Source organism: Zingiber officinale, chromosome 3A (genome assembly GCF_018446385.1).
Source record: "Zingiber officinale cultivar Zhangliang chromosome 3A, Zo_v1.1, whole genome shotgun sequence".
In the NCBI taxonomy this organism is placed as follows: domain Eukaryota; kingdom Viridiplantae; phylum Streptophyta; class Magnoliopsida; order Zingiberales; family Zingiberaceae; genus Zingiber; species Zingiber officinale.
The window spans coordinates 116,497,081-116,513,934 of NC_055990.1; the positions used below are offsets into that span (position 1 = coordinate 116,497,081).

The 16,854-nt window shown below is 36.2% G+C and overlaps 1 protein-coding gene across 7 annotated transcripts; it reads right to left on the bottom strand.

Moving 5' to 3' along the window:
* Positions 1-674: 674 nt before the first annotated feature.
* LOC122052322 (AT-rich interactive domain-containing protein 4-like) lies at positions 675-16,442 on the bottom strand. 7 transcript variants are annotated; one of them, XM_042613799.1, is made up of 18 exons: positions 16,374-16,436; positions 15,924-16,295; positions 15,510-15,819; positions 15,237-15,425; positions 13,092-13,145; positions 12,822-12,910; positions 12,435-12,711; positions 12,303-12,359; positions 5,409-5,440; positions 3,364-3,499; positions 3,114-3,287; positions 2,698-2,739; positions 2,131-2,607; positions 1,913-2,050; positions 1,708-1,806; positions 1,331-1,431; positions 1,167-1,257; positions 675-993 (listed from the first exon to the last, which is right to left on the bottom strand). In XM_042613799.1, exons 3-18 carry the CDS (start codon positions 15,645-15,647, stop codon positions 868-870), a joined length of 2,220 nt encoding a protein of 739 aa, XP_042469733.1. In that variant the 5' UTR covers positions 15,648-15,819; positions 15,924-16,295; positions 16,374-16,436; the 3' UTR covers positions 675-867. The 7 variants fall into 7 exon arrangements, with proteins under 7 accessions (XP_042469733.1, XP_042469732.1, XP_042469729.1 ...); XM_042613798.1 differs by having other exon boundaries at positions 2,131-2,610; XM_042613795.1 differs by having other exon boundaries at positions 2,131-2,739.
* Positions 16,443-16,854: the final 412 nt, after the last annotated feature.

A 16,854-nucleotide genomic window follows, 5' to 3' on the forward strand; every position in this document is an offset into this window, starting at 1 on the left:
CATGCCCTACGACTTTGATTTCACATCCTACACATGTTATTTTGAGTTTTTAAAATTTATATAACTTTAAATAAATTTAACATAAACTCTAATGATGAAATTCATATTCATCCAACAACAACACCAAATATATTCTTGACCATATTCAAAATTTTAAAATCTAAAAACTAACCCAACTAAGAGTTAAAATAAAAACTTTGAAAAAATTTCCAAAAATTTTTTTTTACTATTTATTTCATAAGAAAAGATAAATTGCTTACCATTTATTTTATTTAACTATAGTAAAATAAAATGAATTAATTTAAGAATCATGGACTATTTTTTAAATTTCATTTGTCCATCACAATCTAGTAGAACAAATTTTTCTTCCTTCCTAGTTAAAAAAAAGCTTATGCCAAATCTCTCCCACGTAGCCACGAGCAACTTCAAGCAACTTCATGACCACCAACGACTATTCTTGCGGTCACCAGGTTACACAAGGTTAGCTTATTTTTTTTCGAAAAATAATATGCTCAAGGAAAAAAACTTAAGGAAAAACTCACGGATAGACACATAAAGTGATGAGGCCCACAAAAAGTGAAATGGTGGGTCATGACTTTATGTGTCTATCCTTGAACTTTTCCTTGAATTTTTTTCCTTGAGCATATCATTGCTCTTTATTTTTCGTCTCTTTCTTTTTCTCTTCCTTTCCCCTTATTTTCCCTTCCAAAAACTAGATTTTTCCCACCTTTGATTTCTTTTCTTCCTCAATCCACACCTCCAAATAAAATAAAGCATAAAGTCTAGTAAACAACAGGACCTAACACTCTGAGAGGGAGTGTAAGCTTGGGCCATTCTTTGTGCAAAATGAAAAAAAGAAAGAAATAATCATGTATGCTCTGAAAGAGCAGCAGTACTGGAACCTCCATTCACATGATTTTGGGATTTCTTCTTAGTGTTCGTAAGACTACAGTTGGGACAAATGTACTCCAAGCCATCTGTCTTTGCGTAATCCTGTCACAGAAGTTGACGAATGTGCGAATCAGAGTCGTACCACTGTTCTATTGGTGACAAATTTTGAGCAAAGATATCAAAATAACCGTAATCAATCACAGGATAAAAATGATTTCTGATTTTCACGGTAATAGCCTCTAATAACTTGAATAGTTATGAAAGGATCAAAGTACCTTAAAAGTAGCAAGACCTAGTCGTCTATCACAACCAAAATGTGCCCACTCCCCGCATAAGCCGCAATTCACCCAGTCACCAGGAGTGCTACTGCAGAAGAATAAGAATACCAATCTCAGAATTTTGCATAATGGAGTTGAGAAACAAAATAAGCAAAGCATACCTGTGACACAATAAGCAACACTCTCCATCAACATCGTCATGTGCTAGCTCATATTCCAAGAGATATGTTTCATAATGTCTTTTTAATGTATTGCCAGCACCCTGGATTGTATGAAGAATTTAAACACAGCTCCCGAAGTCTTATTCATGCCATTCAAGTCGACGAGTTACAAAGGGAATACACTGGTAAACAGAGACAGCCTTGATACAAAAATACTGAAATGAGCTACCTAATTTAGGGAAATATAATTTTCCAATAGAGTCAAAAAGTACTGGACACATGTTAAAGATAGAACTGTGGTAGAAACAAAAGTTCTAGAGCATTATGTCATAGACTAGAAACAGAAATTGCAAAATCATATGAAAATAAGAACTCACAGTCATTTTATTAGAAATTGTATAGTTTCGCATCTTTGAGAAAACTTGTCCTTTCCAGTTTATGCCATTCCCAACATAAAAACCTCCCCTTGAAACTACCTGCATGGTAATATGTACATGTATCGAAATTTTGGTTTGAAAATTAGCATATAATAAACACCAAAATATTCTACAGTTCCTCCGAAAGATTTAAAATATATGTAACCTCCTTATACAAGTTGAACAGATCTAGACGTTTTGCATTGAGTACAACATCAGGAAACTCAGAAATTCCTCCTTGTGGGACAAGCCGACTATGCCCTCTGTGGCTTAGAAATTGCATGACATCCTCGAGGAATTCCTCCTAGTTACAAAACACATGGAAACAAGGTAAGACAAAAGATAAACTACATTATTCAAACTCACAGAGGATCAGAAACCCACTTCAGAACAATCTTGAATTGGAGATCTCCGACATCCATGTTTCTTCAATGGCAAAGGATTTAGAGTTACACTTTGTTGCTTACGAAAAGAATTTGATATAGATTTTCTGTGCATCAAAGGAGCATGAATACTATTACACTTTGTGGAAGGTAAAATTTGCAGCTTAACTTTTGCATGGCTTCCATCATTCACATCCTTGCCAACTGAAAAAGGCAACATTTGGTATCGGCGAAAATGTGGAATGGGCTTCATTGTAGCAATCCTAAATCTTTTATAAGGGCTAGGAATCCCATCCCATGAGCCAACATCTTCTAAGGCATCCCTATCATGTTTCAGAAAATATGACCCATCTGTTTCCATGATATGGTTACAGGTATCCAGTTTAGTTTCTGAAGGCCTGGACCTTCGTTTCCTTGAAGGAGATGAAAGAGCAGGTAGAGGAGGAAAGAATTCATAGATGTGGCATTCCTTTTTTTGCTGCTGCCAAAAGAATAGAAGACGATCAGCATCTTCATTCTCAAATGACGCAACTGGTACACCCTGTATGCATGCAATGCCAAGAGTTACCAAGCTACGGTGGGCTACATCCGAAGCCAGCTGCTTCAAAACCTGCATCACATCTTTATCAGGCATCCAAAGATAATGTTCTTATATCAAATAATTGGTTGCAGTAGTTCGAAGTTAAATGTTCAAAATCTTTCATCCCATCATTTAAAATAGCTATGGCTTTTAGATTGTGAAAAAGGGCAAGGTCCTCAACTAATGCCACTGAGTCTAGTGACACTTCTTTAGTAAAAGGCAAAAGAATAATTCACTTTGTGCTCACCACGCAGCTTTGTCATGTTGAAGCACATAGATTGTGTAGCCAGAAGTATGATAATTATGTATATAACTTTTTTCCCTTGCTCAACTTCTTCAAAAGAGACAAAAAAAAAGTGAAAGTAATAACTTCTGCAATTGTCCTACTTCAAAAAGCAATGAACCTGAGCAGCCCAGGACGGAATTTTCATACAAACTTCAAAAACAGAAGCTCCACAAGCAACAGATTTAGAAGGCAGAGGCTCTGTCAGATGGGGCTTGCTTTTGTGAAAATCTGGAAGAGAATGAACTAGCTGATTCTTTTCAATAAGTTCACTTTTAATATGACTTTCCAGTAGCTGCAGATAAGTAGAAAACAATTTAAGGACAGTAGTTTAGCCAATTCACATAAAGTACAACAATCTAAGGTTTTACCTGATCATCAAAACAGGTTTGTGCACTGCCTGACACAAGGAGTGATATGTGTGCCGAACTACTAGTCACAAGATCACATCGCATGGTAACAACACCACGAGAAAGTGAGCCAACTTGCAGAGGAGGCGGCGCAGCACTGAAACATTATGATCATCAAACAGTCAAAGAATAATTAGCAAAAGACTTAAATAATGGGGAAACATGACAAAGCAAGCTCCACTTAGCACAAGGAACACAACCAGTCCTATGCTCAAGAATTTGTCTCACACAGGCCTTAACAGTCAATGATACACTCAGATATATGTTTGCAACTATTAATTAATTTAATGTCATAAAAGTATATACAAGATAGAAAGCCATAAAACTCATAGTGAAACAATTTGGGAAATAAAAAGAATTTTCAGGTAATAATTTAGCTCTAGGAAAACACCTGAGACTCCTCAAAGCATGAAATGAATCTATATTAAGTTGGGAAAGAAGAAATTATACTTTATTGAACAATGATATGAAAAGATGAGTGAGAACTTCGCAGATCAGAAGCCAAATCCCTAAAGATGGACCCAAGTCGATGCAACTTTGATGCTAAGTGGTGCAGATGTTAAACTAAGATCATACCCCATCCATTACAATCTGCTAAAGAGTTAAGTAATAAGGCATATTATTGGGATTGAACTTTATCCCTTAGAACGACATGATATCGAGCAAATGTTAACTGAGATTGAGAGAAATCAAAATTCTGTCAGATGTAAGATTTAATGATAAACTAAAATTCAGAAATAGGTTTACTGAAATTGCCAATCTTAAAGGAGATTATCCCATTCGACATAGAGAGAGAGAGAAAGAAAAATAGACAATTAGAAATAATTTTTTTTTAAAAAAAAAATCTCATTGTTAATAGAATAGGTATTGTGGATCAAGTGAGTTTAGTCCCACATGGGTACTAAATTCTCATTGTTAATAGTATAGATATTGTGGGTCAAGTGGGTTTAGTCCCACATGGGTACTTAAGGTTTAACATTTAGAGTTTTTAGGTTGAATCCATAAATACATATAATTATCCTTTATCATGGAACAATCCAATATTTCCTATCCCCAAAATTCCAAATGGTATCAAGACACTTCAGGGCTAGGCATATCTAGTGTTTTCCCTTTAAGGGGAGGTTGCAAATTCCCATTCTCACATCCTCTATGATCTCTATCTATCTCTCGTCTTCCTCCATGCATAAAGGGCAACCATCAAGGATGCAAAATACATGGATCCTCCACAACCAACAACATGGCCTGCCTCCTAGTGATTTCAGCATGAGCATCTCTATGGGACACATCTTCCTATTCCTCTTTCCACTTTCAATGACACTCACTGGCATTCTTCCTCATTTTCAGTTACATAGCTAAGAAAAAGGTTATCATTCCATGCTAGAATTTTTATCCCTGGTTAGATTAGTACAATTTTAATGGTATTGTGCCGATATAAGTTATAAAAGATAACAAACATCATTTCCATTTTTCTTGAAATGTGCCATAACAAACCAAGCCACATAAACAGACAACACGACACAATTTTTCATTGACATGATAGACAAAAGCGCACGTGAGAGATTAGCTATATTGATTACTATTAAAATTTGATAATTTATCAAAATAATACATTTCGACTATGCTACCAAGTACAATACGAGATTTTAAACCATGGCGCAACCTAAACTAGTGAAGACCTTAACAATAAGTTGTCTTCGTGTACTCTTTCTTTTTTGAAGAAAACATTCCTGTGGTCTCAGTTTGCAATATGTTGCAAAGGATCATGCAAAGCAATTCATCTTCGCTTTAAAATCAACCTTCAAGTGTTCTTATTTTCCCTCTTTGTTCCCTCTATTACGTGTTATTGTATACACCATCTCAAGAAGAAGTTCATGCAATAAATTAATTCACAAGAACTCAAATGATTCCTATTTGAGAAACCTTAATGCTCACCAAGGTCAGATTTCAGTACCAAAAAAATGCATATAAATTAAATTCATAGAGTTGAAGCTATGTGCTATCAATACCTGATTCGATTGTGAAGTTTGCTCCCACGAATCTGAGTCAAGAAATAAAACAATATGAGATAGGTTGCAATAGTGAACTTATGATTCCAAAATATAGAACACTTGAGATGCAATGTGATGGAATTCCTCGTAAAAACCATTCCAATCTCAATCATAGTATTTATAAACTTCTTTACGCCTGCAAGACAATTCCACTTACGATCTAGAACACACATCCATTTGAGCTCTCTATTGTCACAACTCAAAGCAAGGCATCTCACATATGAAGAATCTTTTATTTCAAGAACATATGACTTAAGTCCCTATGGAAAATTTGATTTCTTTTTTTTTTCCCCTCGGAAATAGGAATAAAAAGTATTATACACATTACAATAGAAAAAATAGGAAACTAGAAGAGAGAATAGGAAACTTACTTATTCTTAAATATAAGATATCTTTCTAACTAAACCCCCTTAATTTAAGGGATTTCCTACTGTGTACACAGTTATTTATTTCTTTCTTTGTACCCCTCAAGCTAAGGAATAGATGCTTTCCATTCCTAGCTTGACTATAAGATCATCAATCCTTGAAGTGTCCAGTCCCTATTTAACATATCAACCAATTGTAGTTCCGAAGGAACATATGACATACACACTAATCCTTCCTCCAATTTTTCTTTGATGAAAAGTCTATCAATTTCAATATACTTAGTCCTATCATGTTGAATAGGATTATGAGCAATATTGATAGCTGAATTATTATCATAATAGAGTTTCATGGGACATTCCCATATAATTTTTCAAATCAACCAGAATAATCTTCAACCAAAGTAGTTCACATAATCTTTGAGTAATGACCCTAAATTCTTATTCTGTAGATGATCTTCCCACCACATTTTGCTTCCTGCTCCACCATGCCATCGGATTACCGCTAAGGAGAGAACAATATCCTGTAATTGATCTTCTATCCACTAGAGAACCTGCATAGTCTGTATTTGTGAAGGCTTCTAAAGCTAGTCTCACTTTTCTTGAACAAGATTTTATTTCCCGGAGTGCCTTTCAAGTAATGCAATACCCTGTAAGAAGCTTGAAGGTGAGATTCTCTTGGATCACGCATAAATTGGCTGATTACACACAGAATATGCTATGTAGGGCCAAGTGTGAGCAAGGTATATATGTCTACCAACCAACCTTTAATACATCCTTTTGTCAACAATGGGTTCTTTCTTAGCTTCTCCTATCTTGTGATTTGAATCCATTGGACTAGAATTCGGCTTACACCCAATTTTTCTTATTTCAGCTAATAGATCAATCACATATTTTTGCTAAGAAATAAAAATTCCTTTGGTAGAATATGCTACCTCAATATCAAGGAAGTACTTTAGCTTGCCCAATTCCTTTATTTCAAACTCCTCCACTAATTTTTGCTTTAGCTCATGTTTTTCCATTTCATCATTTCTAGTTACAATGATGTCTACATAGACTAGAAGAGCAGTCGCCTTCCTTGCAGTTGAGTGCTTAATGAAGAGAGCATGGCCCCCTTAGCTTTGTTTATACACAAACTTCTTCATGAATTTTGCAAATCTTCCGAACCATGCCCTACTTTTAGATCATAAAGATCCTTCCTCAATTTACATACTATATAACCAATATCCCCCCTTGGGATGTTCCAATATCCCCCCTTGGGATGTTCATGTAAATTTCTAAATCTCCATGGTGAAATGCATTCTTCACATAATATTGTAGGAGTTGTTTAAAGTGTGTAGCCAAAGATAGTAGAACTCTAACAATATTCATTTTTACAACTAAAGCAAAGGTCTCTTAATAATCTACCCCATAAGTTTGAGTATATCCTTTTGCCACCAACCTAACTTTATATCTCTCAAGGGATCCATCTGCTTTGTATTTTAGTGTGAAAATCCACTTACAATCAATAATGTTCTTCCCCTTTAGTTTATCAATAACCTCCCATGTCTTATTCTTTTCTAATACATCCATTTCCTCCCTCATGGCATCCCTCCATTCCCTTTTTGACAATGCCTCAGAAACAATGTTAGGAACAGTCATGGTATTTAGACTCACAATGAATTTTTTGTGAGTTGGTGATCGATGTTTAAGAGAAACAAAGTGAGATAGAGGGTAGAGAGGGTGTTTGGTGCATTCTCTGTTACCTTTTCTAATATCAATGGGAAGGTTAAGGCTGTATGTTAGTTCAATAGGTGGTAGATTGTAAAGATGGATCAGATGGGAGGTTTGTGGATTAGGTTCTTGGACCTATATCACTTCTAGTGCAACCTTTCTCCTCGAATACACTTGAGGAATCCTTGGAGTATCACAAGGGACACTTGATAGAAAGGAAGATAGAGGTTACTCACTAGATGGAATAGGAATAGAAGGTGATTCGGTACGAATTTGAGTAGGAGAAAGATCGAGGGCGTTAATGGGTTTAAATGACGCACAAGTGTTATCTTCTATCATTGAAATCTCCCCCTGAGGATAGGACTTGGAGAAGAACAGGGTATGTTTGAAGAAGGTAACATCGGCCGAGGTGTAAAACTTTTGAGATGAAGGGTGGTAACACTTGTATCCTTTTTGAGTGGATGAGTATCCAAGGAACACACATTTGATAGCACGAGGGTCTAGTTTACCTCGTAGTCAACCGTGGATATGGACGAAGATAGTGCACCTAAAAATCATAGGAGAAAGCCCATTCGCGGTTCAGACGATAGAAATTGTTGAGAAGTTGCATGGGCTCTTGTTGTCTAAGGCACGTAAGGAAAGTCTGTTAATCATGTATGTGACATTAAGGACCTCTCCCTAAAAGGATTTAGGGGCATTGTTGAGGAAGAGAATGACACGAGTAGTGTTGAGTAAATGTCAATTTTCCTTTTTGCTATTCCATTTTGTTGGGGTATATAAACACAAGACGAGTCATGAATAATCTCCTAGAATTGGAAATAGGGAGACAAGATTTGGTTGAAGTAATCTCTAGCATTGTCAATCCTAAAGCTTTTGATTTTCACTCCAAATTGATTTTGAATCATTAAGTGGAAATTAGGAATACAATGTTGCCATTAGATTTTTGTTTGAGGATAAACAACCATGTAACCTGAGTGCAATAAGTAATTAAGGAGGCAAACCATCAAGTCCTCGAAACAGGAATATTAGAAGGACCTCATATGTCACTGTGAATCAAATGAAAGAGAGTAGAACTTCTTTTATTGCTAATAGGAAAGGGTAATTCACAAATATCACATTGAAACTAAAAAACATCCGATCCTTGAAAAAAAATGAGGAAACATGATTTTTAAAACCCTAAAGGGGGATGACTAAGACGTTTGTGATAAAACCAAATGTTGTCTTTATTGGAAGAACTGTGAAATGATAAAGCAAATTATTCCTAATCTTCTTAGTAGATTCAAGGAAGTAAAGACCGTTATGTTCCTTAGTAAGTCCAATCCTCCTCCCGAGTCCTCATCTTGAAAAAAACAATAAGGGGAAAAAATGGCATGACAGTAAAGTTCAATGGTTAATTTTTTTAATGGAAATAAAGATAGCAAATAGTTTTAGTACATGGAAGACATTTTTAAGGATAAAGCTAGGGGTAAGGTGAACATCTCCAAAACCAGCAAACAATAGCTAAAGATCCATTAGCTACTACAAATTTTTTGTTACTTGAGCTAGGATTATAAGTGTGGAAAAATTGAGAATTGGGAATCATGTGGTTAGTGGTACTGGAGTGTAATATCCATGAGTTATCAAAGAAACTGTTTGAGGTATTCATGCAAAATGGGAGTGAAGGGGGATAGGGATCCTCTAGTCCCGAATCCCTGGACCAGTTCTGGACCCTGTCCATTCATTAGTGGGATAGATTGGACCCAACTCACCCCACTAATGAACATGCAGGGTCTCCCTTGATCCAGAAGATCCTGGACCAAAGGATCTAGCCTTAGTGAAGGGATACCTGAGAGAGTCAAAGAGCATGCGCCAAACGGTTTATCAAGAGTACCCAACAATCCTCGAAGTTTCTCAATTTCTATATTATTGAATCCGCCTAGGATTGGGCTATATTCAAAATGGGACCTGAGATCTGTGCATTCTCGGCTTGGTGGTCTACTAAGTAGTTTCCAACATGTCTCTTTGGTGTGGTGCGGTTTCTTATAGTAGTTGCACCAAAGATGGGCTTTATTGTCTTTAACCGGAGGCAAACCACCCTCATCTTTCTCCTGCGAATCAATTTTGCCAACAAGGGCTGATCCAATCATGGGTTGGGGCTCAAGTATCACACTTCGTCGGCTTTCCTCAGCCTAGAGTAGGGAGATTGTCTCTACTAGTGATGGTATCCAGTCTTTGCCAGTGATTTGGTTTGGACTTGATTAAATTCAAAATTTAAGCCAACCAAAAATTCATATACACGATCCTTTTCAATAAAATTCATAAAAACATCATCATCTGCAACACATTTCATCTCAATTACTTGGTAGTAATTCAGTTCTTGCCATAGATTTTGCAAAACAGTGGCATATGACTATTTTATCTCCCTTCTTAGTAGCACCAACTTTGACTTTGAGTTCATAAACTTAGAGAGCATTACGAGGTTTGGAGTAGGGGCAAAAATTTGGTAAAACCAAATTAACTTGAACCGACTGAATTTAGAAATTCGGTTCGGTTAATTCGGTTTTAAAAAAAAAATCGATTCAATTTCAAATTTCATAATTCGGTTAAACCGAAAGACCGAATAAGAATATTAATTTGATTATTTTTTATTTAAAAATATAATTAATTATACAAAATCTTGTTTTTTTATTTAAAACCAAATAAGGTTTTAAAATTTTGGTTAATTCGGTCGAAAACCGAATTAACTGATATTTTATCGGTTCGGTTTTTTAGGAAAATTCGGTTAATTCAGTTGGTTCAAAAAAAAATTAGTTTATTCGGTTTTCGATTTGTTCGGTTCGGTTTTAATCGAATGCTCAGCCCTACTTTTGAGTAAGTGCGACATTCCTAAATTTCGTTAAAGTAGTAAGAAACATACATGTATTACTGATGGATAGTTCCATGGAATTCCATAACAAAGACCTATCATAGAGTCTTCTTCATTCCATGCCTTAAAGGCTGGATTAATCGTGGCAGGTCCCGTCCTAAGGATATGGCTAAGTTTCCCTTTGTCCTTGAGGTAAGTACGGACAACCTAAAACCATTTCAGGCCTAAATATTCTGCAGATCGCCAATTTTTTGGATTGAACTGCAGTCATCGGACACAATAGATTAACTAGGATTGCAGGAAACGATTGTTTGAGAATTAACCATGATGAAGAAAGGCAGTGAAAAAAAAAAAGAATTAGCAATGAAGGTTAGGGCTCTGATACCATGTGGAAAAATTGATTTCTCTTTTTTTTCACTCAGAAATGGGAATACACAGTATATATACAAAACTATAATAGATAAAATAGGAAACTATGAGAGAGAATAAAAAACTAACTTATTCCTAAATATAAGATATCTTTCTAACTAAACCCCCTTAATTTTAAGGATTTCCTACTCTGTGCATAGTTGTTTGTTTCCGTACACAACTGTTTACAATTCGACACAAATATTTGCAGTTGACAACTATGACAACGGAGTAAAACAAAGAAAATATTTATGAAAATGTTAAGATCTTGAAGAACTAAAAAAGAATTGAGCAAACCTTTTCCCCCAAATGTCATTAATTAGATGGAAGCACTTTAAGAAAGGAAAAGATCTTGAAGTGTACTTGTTGTGTATACTCACTTTTAGTGTCAATAAATTTGTATTGCAATAAAATTCCATCTAAAATTAGTCTAAGTGAAATAAGAACTGACAAATATAAATGATGGATGTCAAGTTTAGTAACACATATACAATGTATTACTAGAACCGTGTTTGGGTGAACTAATGTGTTTCTCCTTAAAGAATTTGGCACATCATATATCAAGGGTAAAATTTGACATTTATCCTCAAAAGAAGGATGGAACTTAAACATGATATGTAAAACTTCAACATACAAATCTCCTTTCCTATTGCGTCAACTCCTCTTGTTTGTCAAATGGTTCAGTAAATCACTCTGTATATTTTGTTGTTGTCATCTTGACTCACGGGCAAGCAAATGTGTGCTCAATGATTACTTTTAGGAAAAAAAATCAGCAACTTTTGAGCATTCTGATTGCCTGCTCATCAAGCTCAGGCAGAATCAAACTGCCCCAAGTACTGAATTCCTTGGAATAGCACAGTTTGGAGACATAATAACTTGGTGATAGTTGATACACTCGTCACAATTGTCTTCTATGTACAAATTCTTGAACAATCACTAGGTATCTTGACATATTGCTCTTTGTTTAGCTCTTGCATCAAATGAAGGAAAAAAATATTAGATAGCCTATCTATGCAACAGGTCCTACACCATACTTCCACATTATACATTGTACAAATTTGGATTCCACATGAGAATTGTGTAGGTCAGATGCCGAATCTATGGCCAACCTTTCTCAATGCCATTTTCCGTATCTGGCTAGCCAGGATCCTCCCTAAAGATCATCACTACCAGATTTTTTTATCCTTGCAGGAAGCTTTATCAACTTTGCCATCAACTTATAAAACATACAAAATGTATATCAGGGCATTGTTGCTCAGTTGGATTCACCACATCTAGAAGGAACAAACAGAAATTTATTTGAGAACTCAATTGAAGAAAAAGGGCATCAGACTATTCATTTTGACAGCAATGACATAGTCTAGTCCGAGTGATTGTTTAGCCAACACAACTATAATATATAATCATACCCTTGTGCATATTCATATCAGTAACATATAGTCAGGTTCTCCACCTTCAAAAAATTTAAAACATATAAACTTGGCAGATAAGAATTACAAGAAAACATTGATTCATGATGCTTACTTCAATGTTTAATAGGGCGTTAAGTCCATCTTCCAAAGAACCCAACAGGCATGCTTCCTGGAAAACAGTGCAGTCATATAGATAGTTGAACAGGCAATAGGAACTACTGCAACAGATAAGTTACCAGCTCACCAATGTGCAAGGTGATCCACAAACAAGAAACCTCACATCCACATCATCATCATAAATTTTTGTCACAGGAAGGGTATCAGAAGACAAATCTTCTCCATCCTCTAGAAGACTTTCAGGAATTATAGCATTTATTTTAGGGGCGTCACCCAGTAAATATGGTTCAAATTTATTGCTACAATTTTGAGCACTAGCATGCAAAACTAAATTGTTCCTTTCGCGAAAGAGCCGTAAAGATGCATGGGCAAGTTGAAAAGCATCCCACGCATGGCAACATGAACTGCACAGCAGAAACCCAAGAATAAGACTTTAGTAAATTTAGTTCCTTAAGGTCAAAAGAACTTTCACTAGTCAAAGTAAAAAAAGAAAACTGGAAGCACAGAAAAGTACCTCTGCACTACTGAAAGTAGCGATTGGTGAAAATGAGAAGCTGCATAAGATGAGAACTCGTTCTTCCAGTACATTACATATGGAATCCCCTGACAAACAAGAGTGAATGAATCAATCATTTATCTGCATGAAAATAACATGGGATCCAATTTTGATGAGCGAAAGTAAAATAACAAGGGTAGTCCAAAGTATGGATATAGAAACATAAATTCTAGCTTTCCAAATTGATAATAGAAGGCATTCAGTGTAGAGCTATGGAACTCCCTCCACCTTAAAGTAAAGTGCTTGTGCTATCTTTTCCCCATCAGGAACCTCCAGATAAACCTGTGTCCATAATTGAAAATAAAACAATAAAATGTGGAGGATAAATTTAATATAAAATTAATGACAAGCACATATGGTGTAAAATAATTATGGTCTCTATTGCAAGGAAAAGAGATAAAGTGGGATAAACAGATCCTATCATCAATAAAATGAACATCTTGCAGACTTTAAAAAAAAATCAATAATAAATCTCTCAAAAGTAAATTGGGTTTCTTTATCTACACGTATATTAGGCACCCATAGAACTTCTCATTTAATGGATACAACAAAACTTGGATATTGATCCTCCTTATTTGAATGGTAGAGGCCAAATAATGGATGGTCCAAAGAAATATCAGACATTCAATAGGATACATCAGAACGCAAGGGGCTTTCCAGGTTCTGCCTTTGAGTGCATAACAACATAAACGTACTATAATTTGTAAAACTCCATAGGTAAGAAACTAAGAAATATCAAAAGATTTCATAAAAATATTACAAAAAATGAACATTTTAAGGTATTTGAAGATCTAAACTGCCCTCAACATAACTAAACCGCAAGAATGAAATATGGTTGATAGGACATTTTAGAATTCATAGTAGTTTTGTTAGAATGAATTATGCATCATTTGCAATCTTAATACTGAAAATCCATATCTTTGATGCAGGTTTTGTTATATGAGTTCAGATCAACCATTCAATAGAACTATTTGACAAATCCTACAATTAGCAATGCCACAAAGTTAACAGTCCCCACGATTACACCAAAATTTAGCAGTGAAAATAAAGTATGTCCAGTGATAGAAATTGGCATGTTTAACATTGTAGATTCATATTTGCAGGTGATTAAACTCATTGATGAGAAAGAGAATACTACATAAGTAGACAATAAAATCAACGCCCTTCCAATATGATCCAAGAAATAATGAGAAAATAACTAGCATAACCCTACAAAATTGCACTCTTTTTGTTAATGTTGCAGTTGCACAAGTATTTGAAAATTTGTAAGAGGCGTATAAAAGAATCCTTCAAGTTCAGGTTTGCTAATATGCAATGATTTAGATCTCACTCCATGTCAAAATACTAAGTCATGTAGCATTCTGAGTCATTGTCAAGACATGGGCATATGCCCTATACTAATATGTGATATATAATGAGACAGTCTTAGGTGCTTCTCAAAGTTGCATCATGCTCGATCTATGACCGAATATACAACATACCAAGGCCTATCGGTAAAGAGCAGCAGTGACAACACAAAGCAAACTCCATTTGGCTAGAAGGCTATGCACAAACAAAGGAAAGGAGTCATCGCACAAAATACAAGATGAAAGATAAAACATAGGGAGAAGGAGAACAAGAAGAAGATGCAAGAATAAAGGGAATGTTGCGACCGAAGGATATTCACATATTTTCACAGTGACATGATATTATCCACTTTGAGTCTAAACCCTCCCTCGTAGCTTTGCTCTTAGACTCTACCCAAAAGGTCTCATGTCAATGAAGATATCATATATCCTTTTAAACCCATGATCTTTTCCATATCATTTCAATTTGGGACTTTGATTGTATCCCAACAATCCTCCCCTTAAATGAAGGACCATCATTACTCTCGTAGTCTAGGCCTCCTCGCGAACATCTAGTCACTTCCCCACGAGCATCCGGTCACCCGACCTCCGGACCTCTCGCAACTTCGTTCAAGGCCACTCACATGACATCTGGTCTGGACTATGGCTCTAATATCATTTGTTGTGCCCAAAGAATGTTCATATATCTCCACAATAGCATGATATTGTTCACCCTCGTGGCTTTATTCTTGGGTTCTACGCAAAATGTTTCATGCCAACGGAGATATCATACATCCTTTTAAACACATGATATTCTCCATATCTTTTCAATGTGGAACTTTGATTGTATCCCAATAGGGAAGAAGTAGAAGCACCTAAAGGGCAGAACAAAAGATAAAGAAGGATTGGGTTAGCACCCCAAAAGGTCAACACTGAAGTAGAACGACTCCAGGCAGGAACCTAAACAAACTGCATCTTAAACCCTTAAAAAAAAATCAAACATGTAGACAAAACGTGCATAAGTTCTGATGTTACAATAACTACTTACAATTGTGGGTGGAGGAGCAATGAGGGAAGTGAACATGTCAGGCTCTGAAACATCAACGTCTGCCCAAACAAGATTCCCGATTTCTTCCTCATTCTCAAGTTGCTGCCCCTGGAAGAACAGGATATTTGGTTCCAATGATTTCTGAGCTTCACGAAAACTTTCTGGCGTCGGATTAACGAGTGTATGGATCTGCATTGTACGAGCTAAATCAGTAGGAAAATAAAAAGAGCACTCGAACAACAAGGTTTCGCAAAATTGAACAGCAGTACAAACCTCAATTCGCCCTGTTGAAACAAGTTCAGGAAACCGGTAAAGACGCTGACACTTTCCCTCCTGCCCGTCGGCAAACTTCCCACATAAGACCGCAATGAGCCTACAAGGTTGCTTAGAGGATCCTGGAGATTGATACATCCTTCCGATGTATGATGAGAGGATCCACGACTCAAGCAATCCGGTCTTCCTCTCACCACCAATAGCCTTACGCCTAACCGAATTGACGGCGACAAGGAGAAGACGAATCCAAAACAGTGAAAACTGCAAGAGAAAGCCCTAAATCATTTCTGAATCCAAGGGGGGTGCTGCCCTGTATTCTCCTCACAAAAGAAAAGACAAGAAAAAGTGAGAGGCGTAAATATAAGACCAACTAAAAGATCCAAAATAATGAGACAACCCCTATCAAAATGCTACCTTTTCCAGTTGTAACCTCCGCAAGTCGTCCTCCAGCAGATTCTAGATCAGAAACTCATCTCGCGGGATTGACGACCTCAAAATAACTCGGAAACGGGAAGGGAAGTACAGCATCCACCGAAAGAAGAGTAAAGTAAACAAGAAATTATAGATTGTAGCAAGTCGGCGTTAATCGAGCCATCAAAAACGGCCAATAAAAGAATCAGAATTAAACAGAATTCATTGTGATGGAGAATGTGCAAGCCTCGATGGCTTGATCGCCGTCGAGGGTTGGATCTTTCCTTTAATTTATTTTTTCTTTCTCTTTTTTTTTTTTTGGATTTTCTTGATCCGATTCATGACTGGTGATTTGTAGAATTATTACAGCTCCAACTGCACGGAACAAAACAATTAGAAACGTTTAATTCAATTTTAGTTAAGGAAAAAAACAGAGATCCGAATCGAGCGTACGACGATCATTCGATCATTTGAGTGACCTGGATCGCTGGAGTGGCGTGCCCCGGGGGCTGGTTGGATTTTTATTTCACGGGTAATTTATCAAAAGCGTACTTTGGATATTATATTTATCAAAAAATACATATCGTAGTTGGATTTATATCAAAAAGTATAGATTAAGAAATTCAATTCTCATATTATCCCCTGGCTATCTACCAATCATTTTTTTCAATCATCATTTTCCAAGCATCCAAACCATAAATAAATTTGAAAATTATTTTATGGTTCGGATACACGTCCTCTCACCGTCTCTCTCCCTCCACCCTCTGTGTGGTGTTATAAACATGAAAGAAATATCAACCTCCTACGCTTGTCATTCCTGCTCGTGCTGGTTGGCGGGATTGCAAAAGACCAGGTAGGGTTTTGGGATATTGCCGTAAGAGTTTCAAGAGGAGTCCAAAGGACAACTACAGTTAAGAACGTCAGTCGAGAAGGA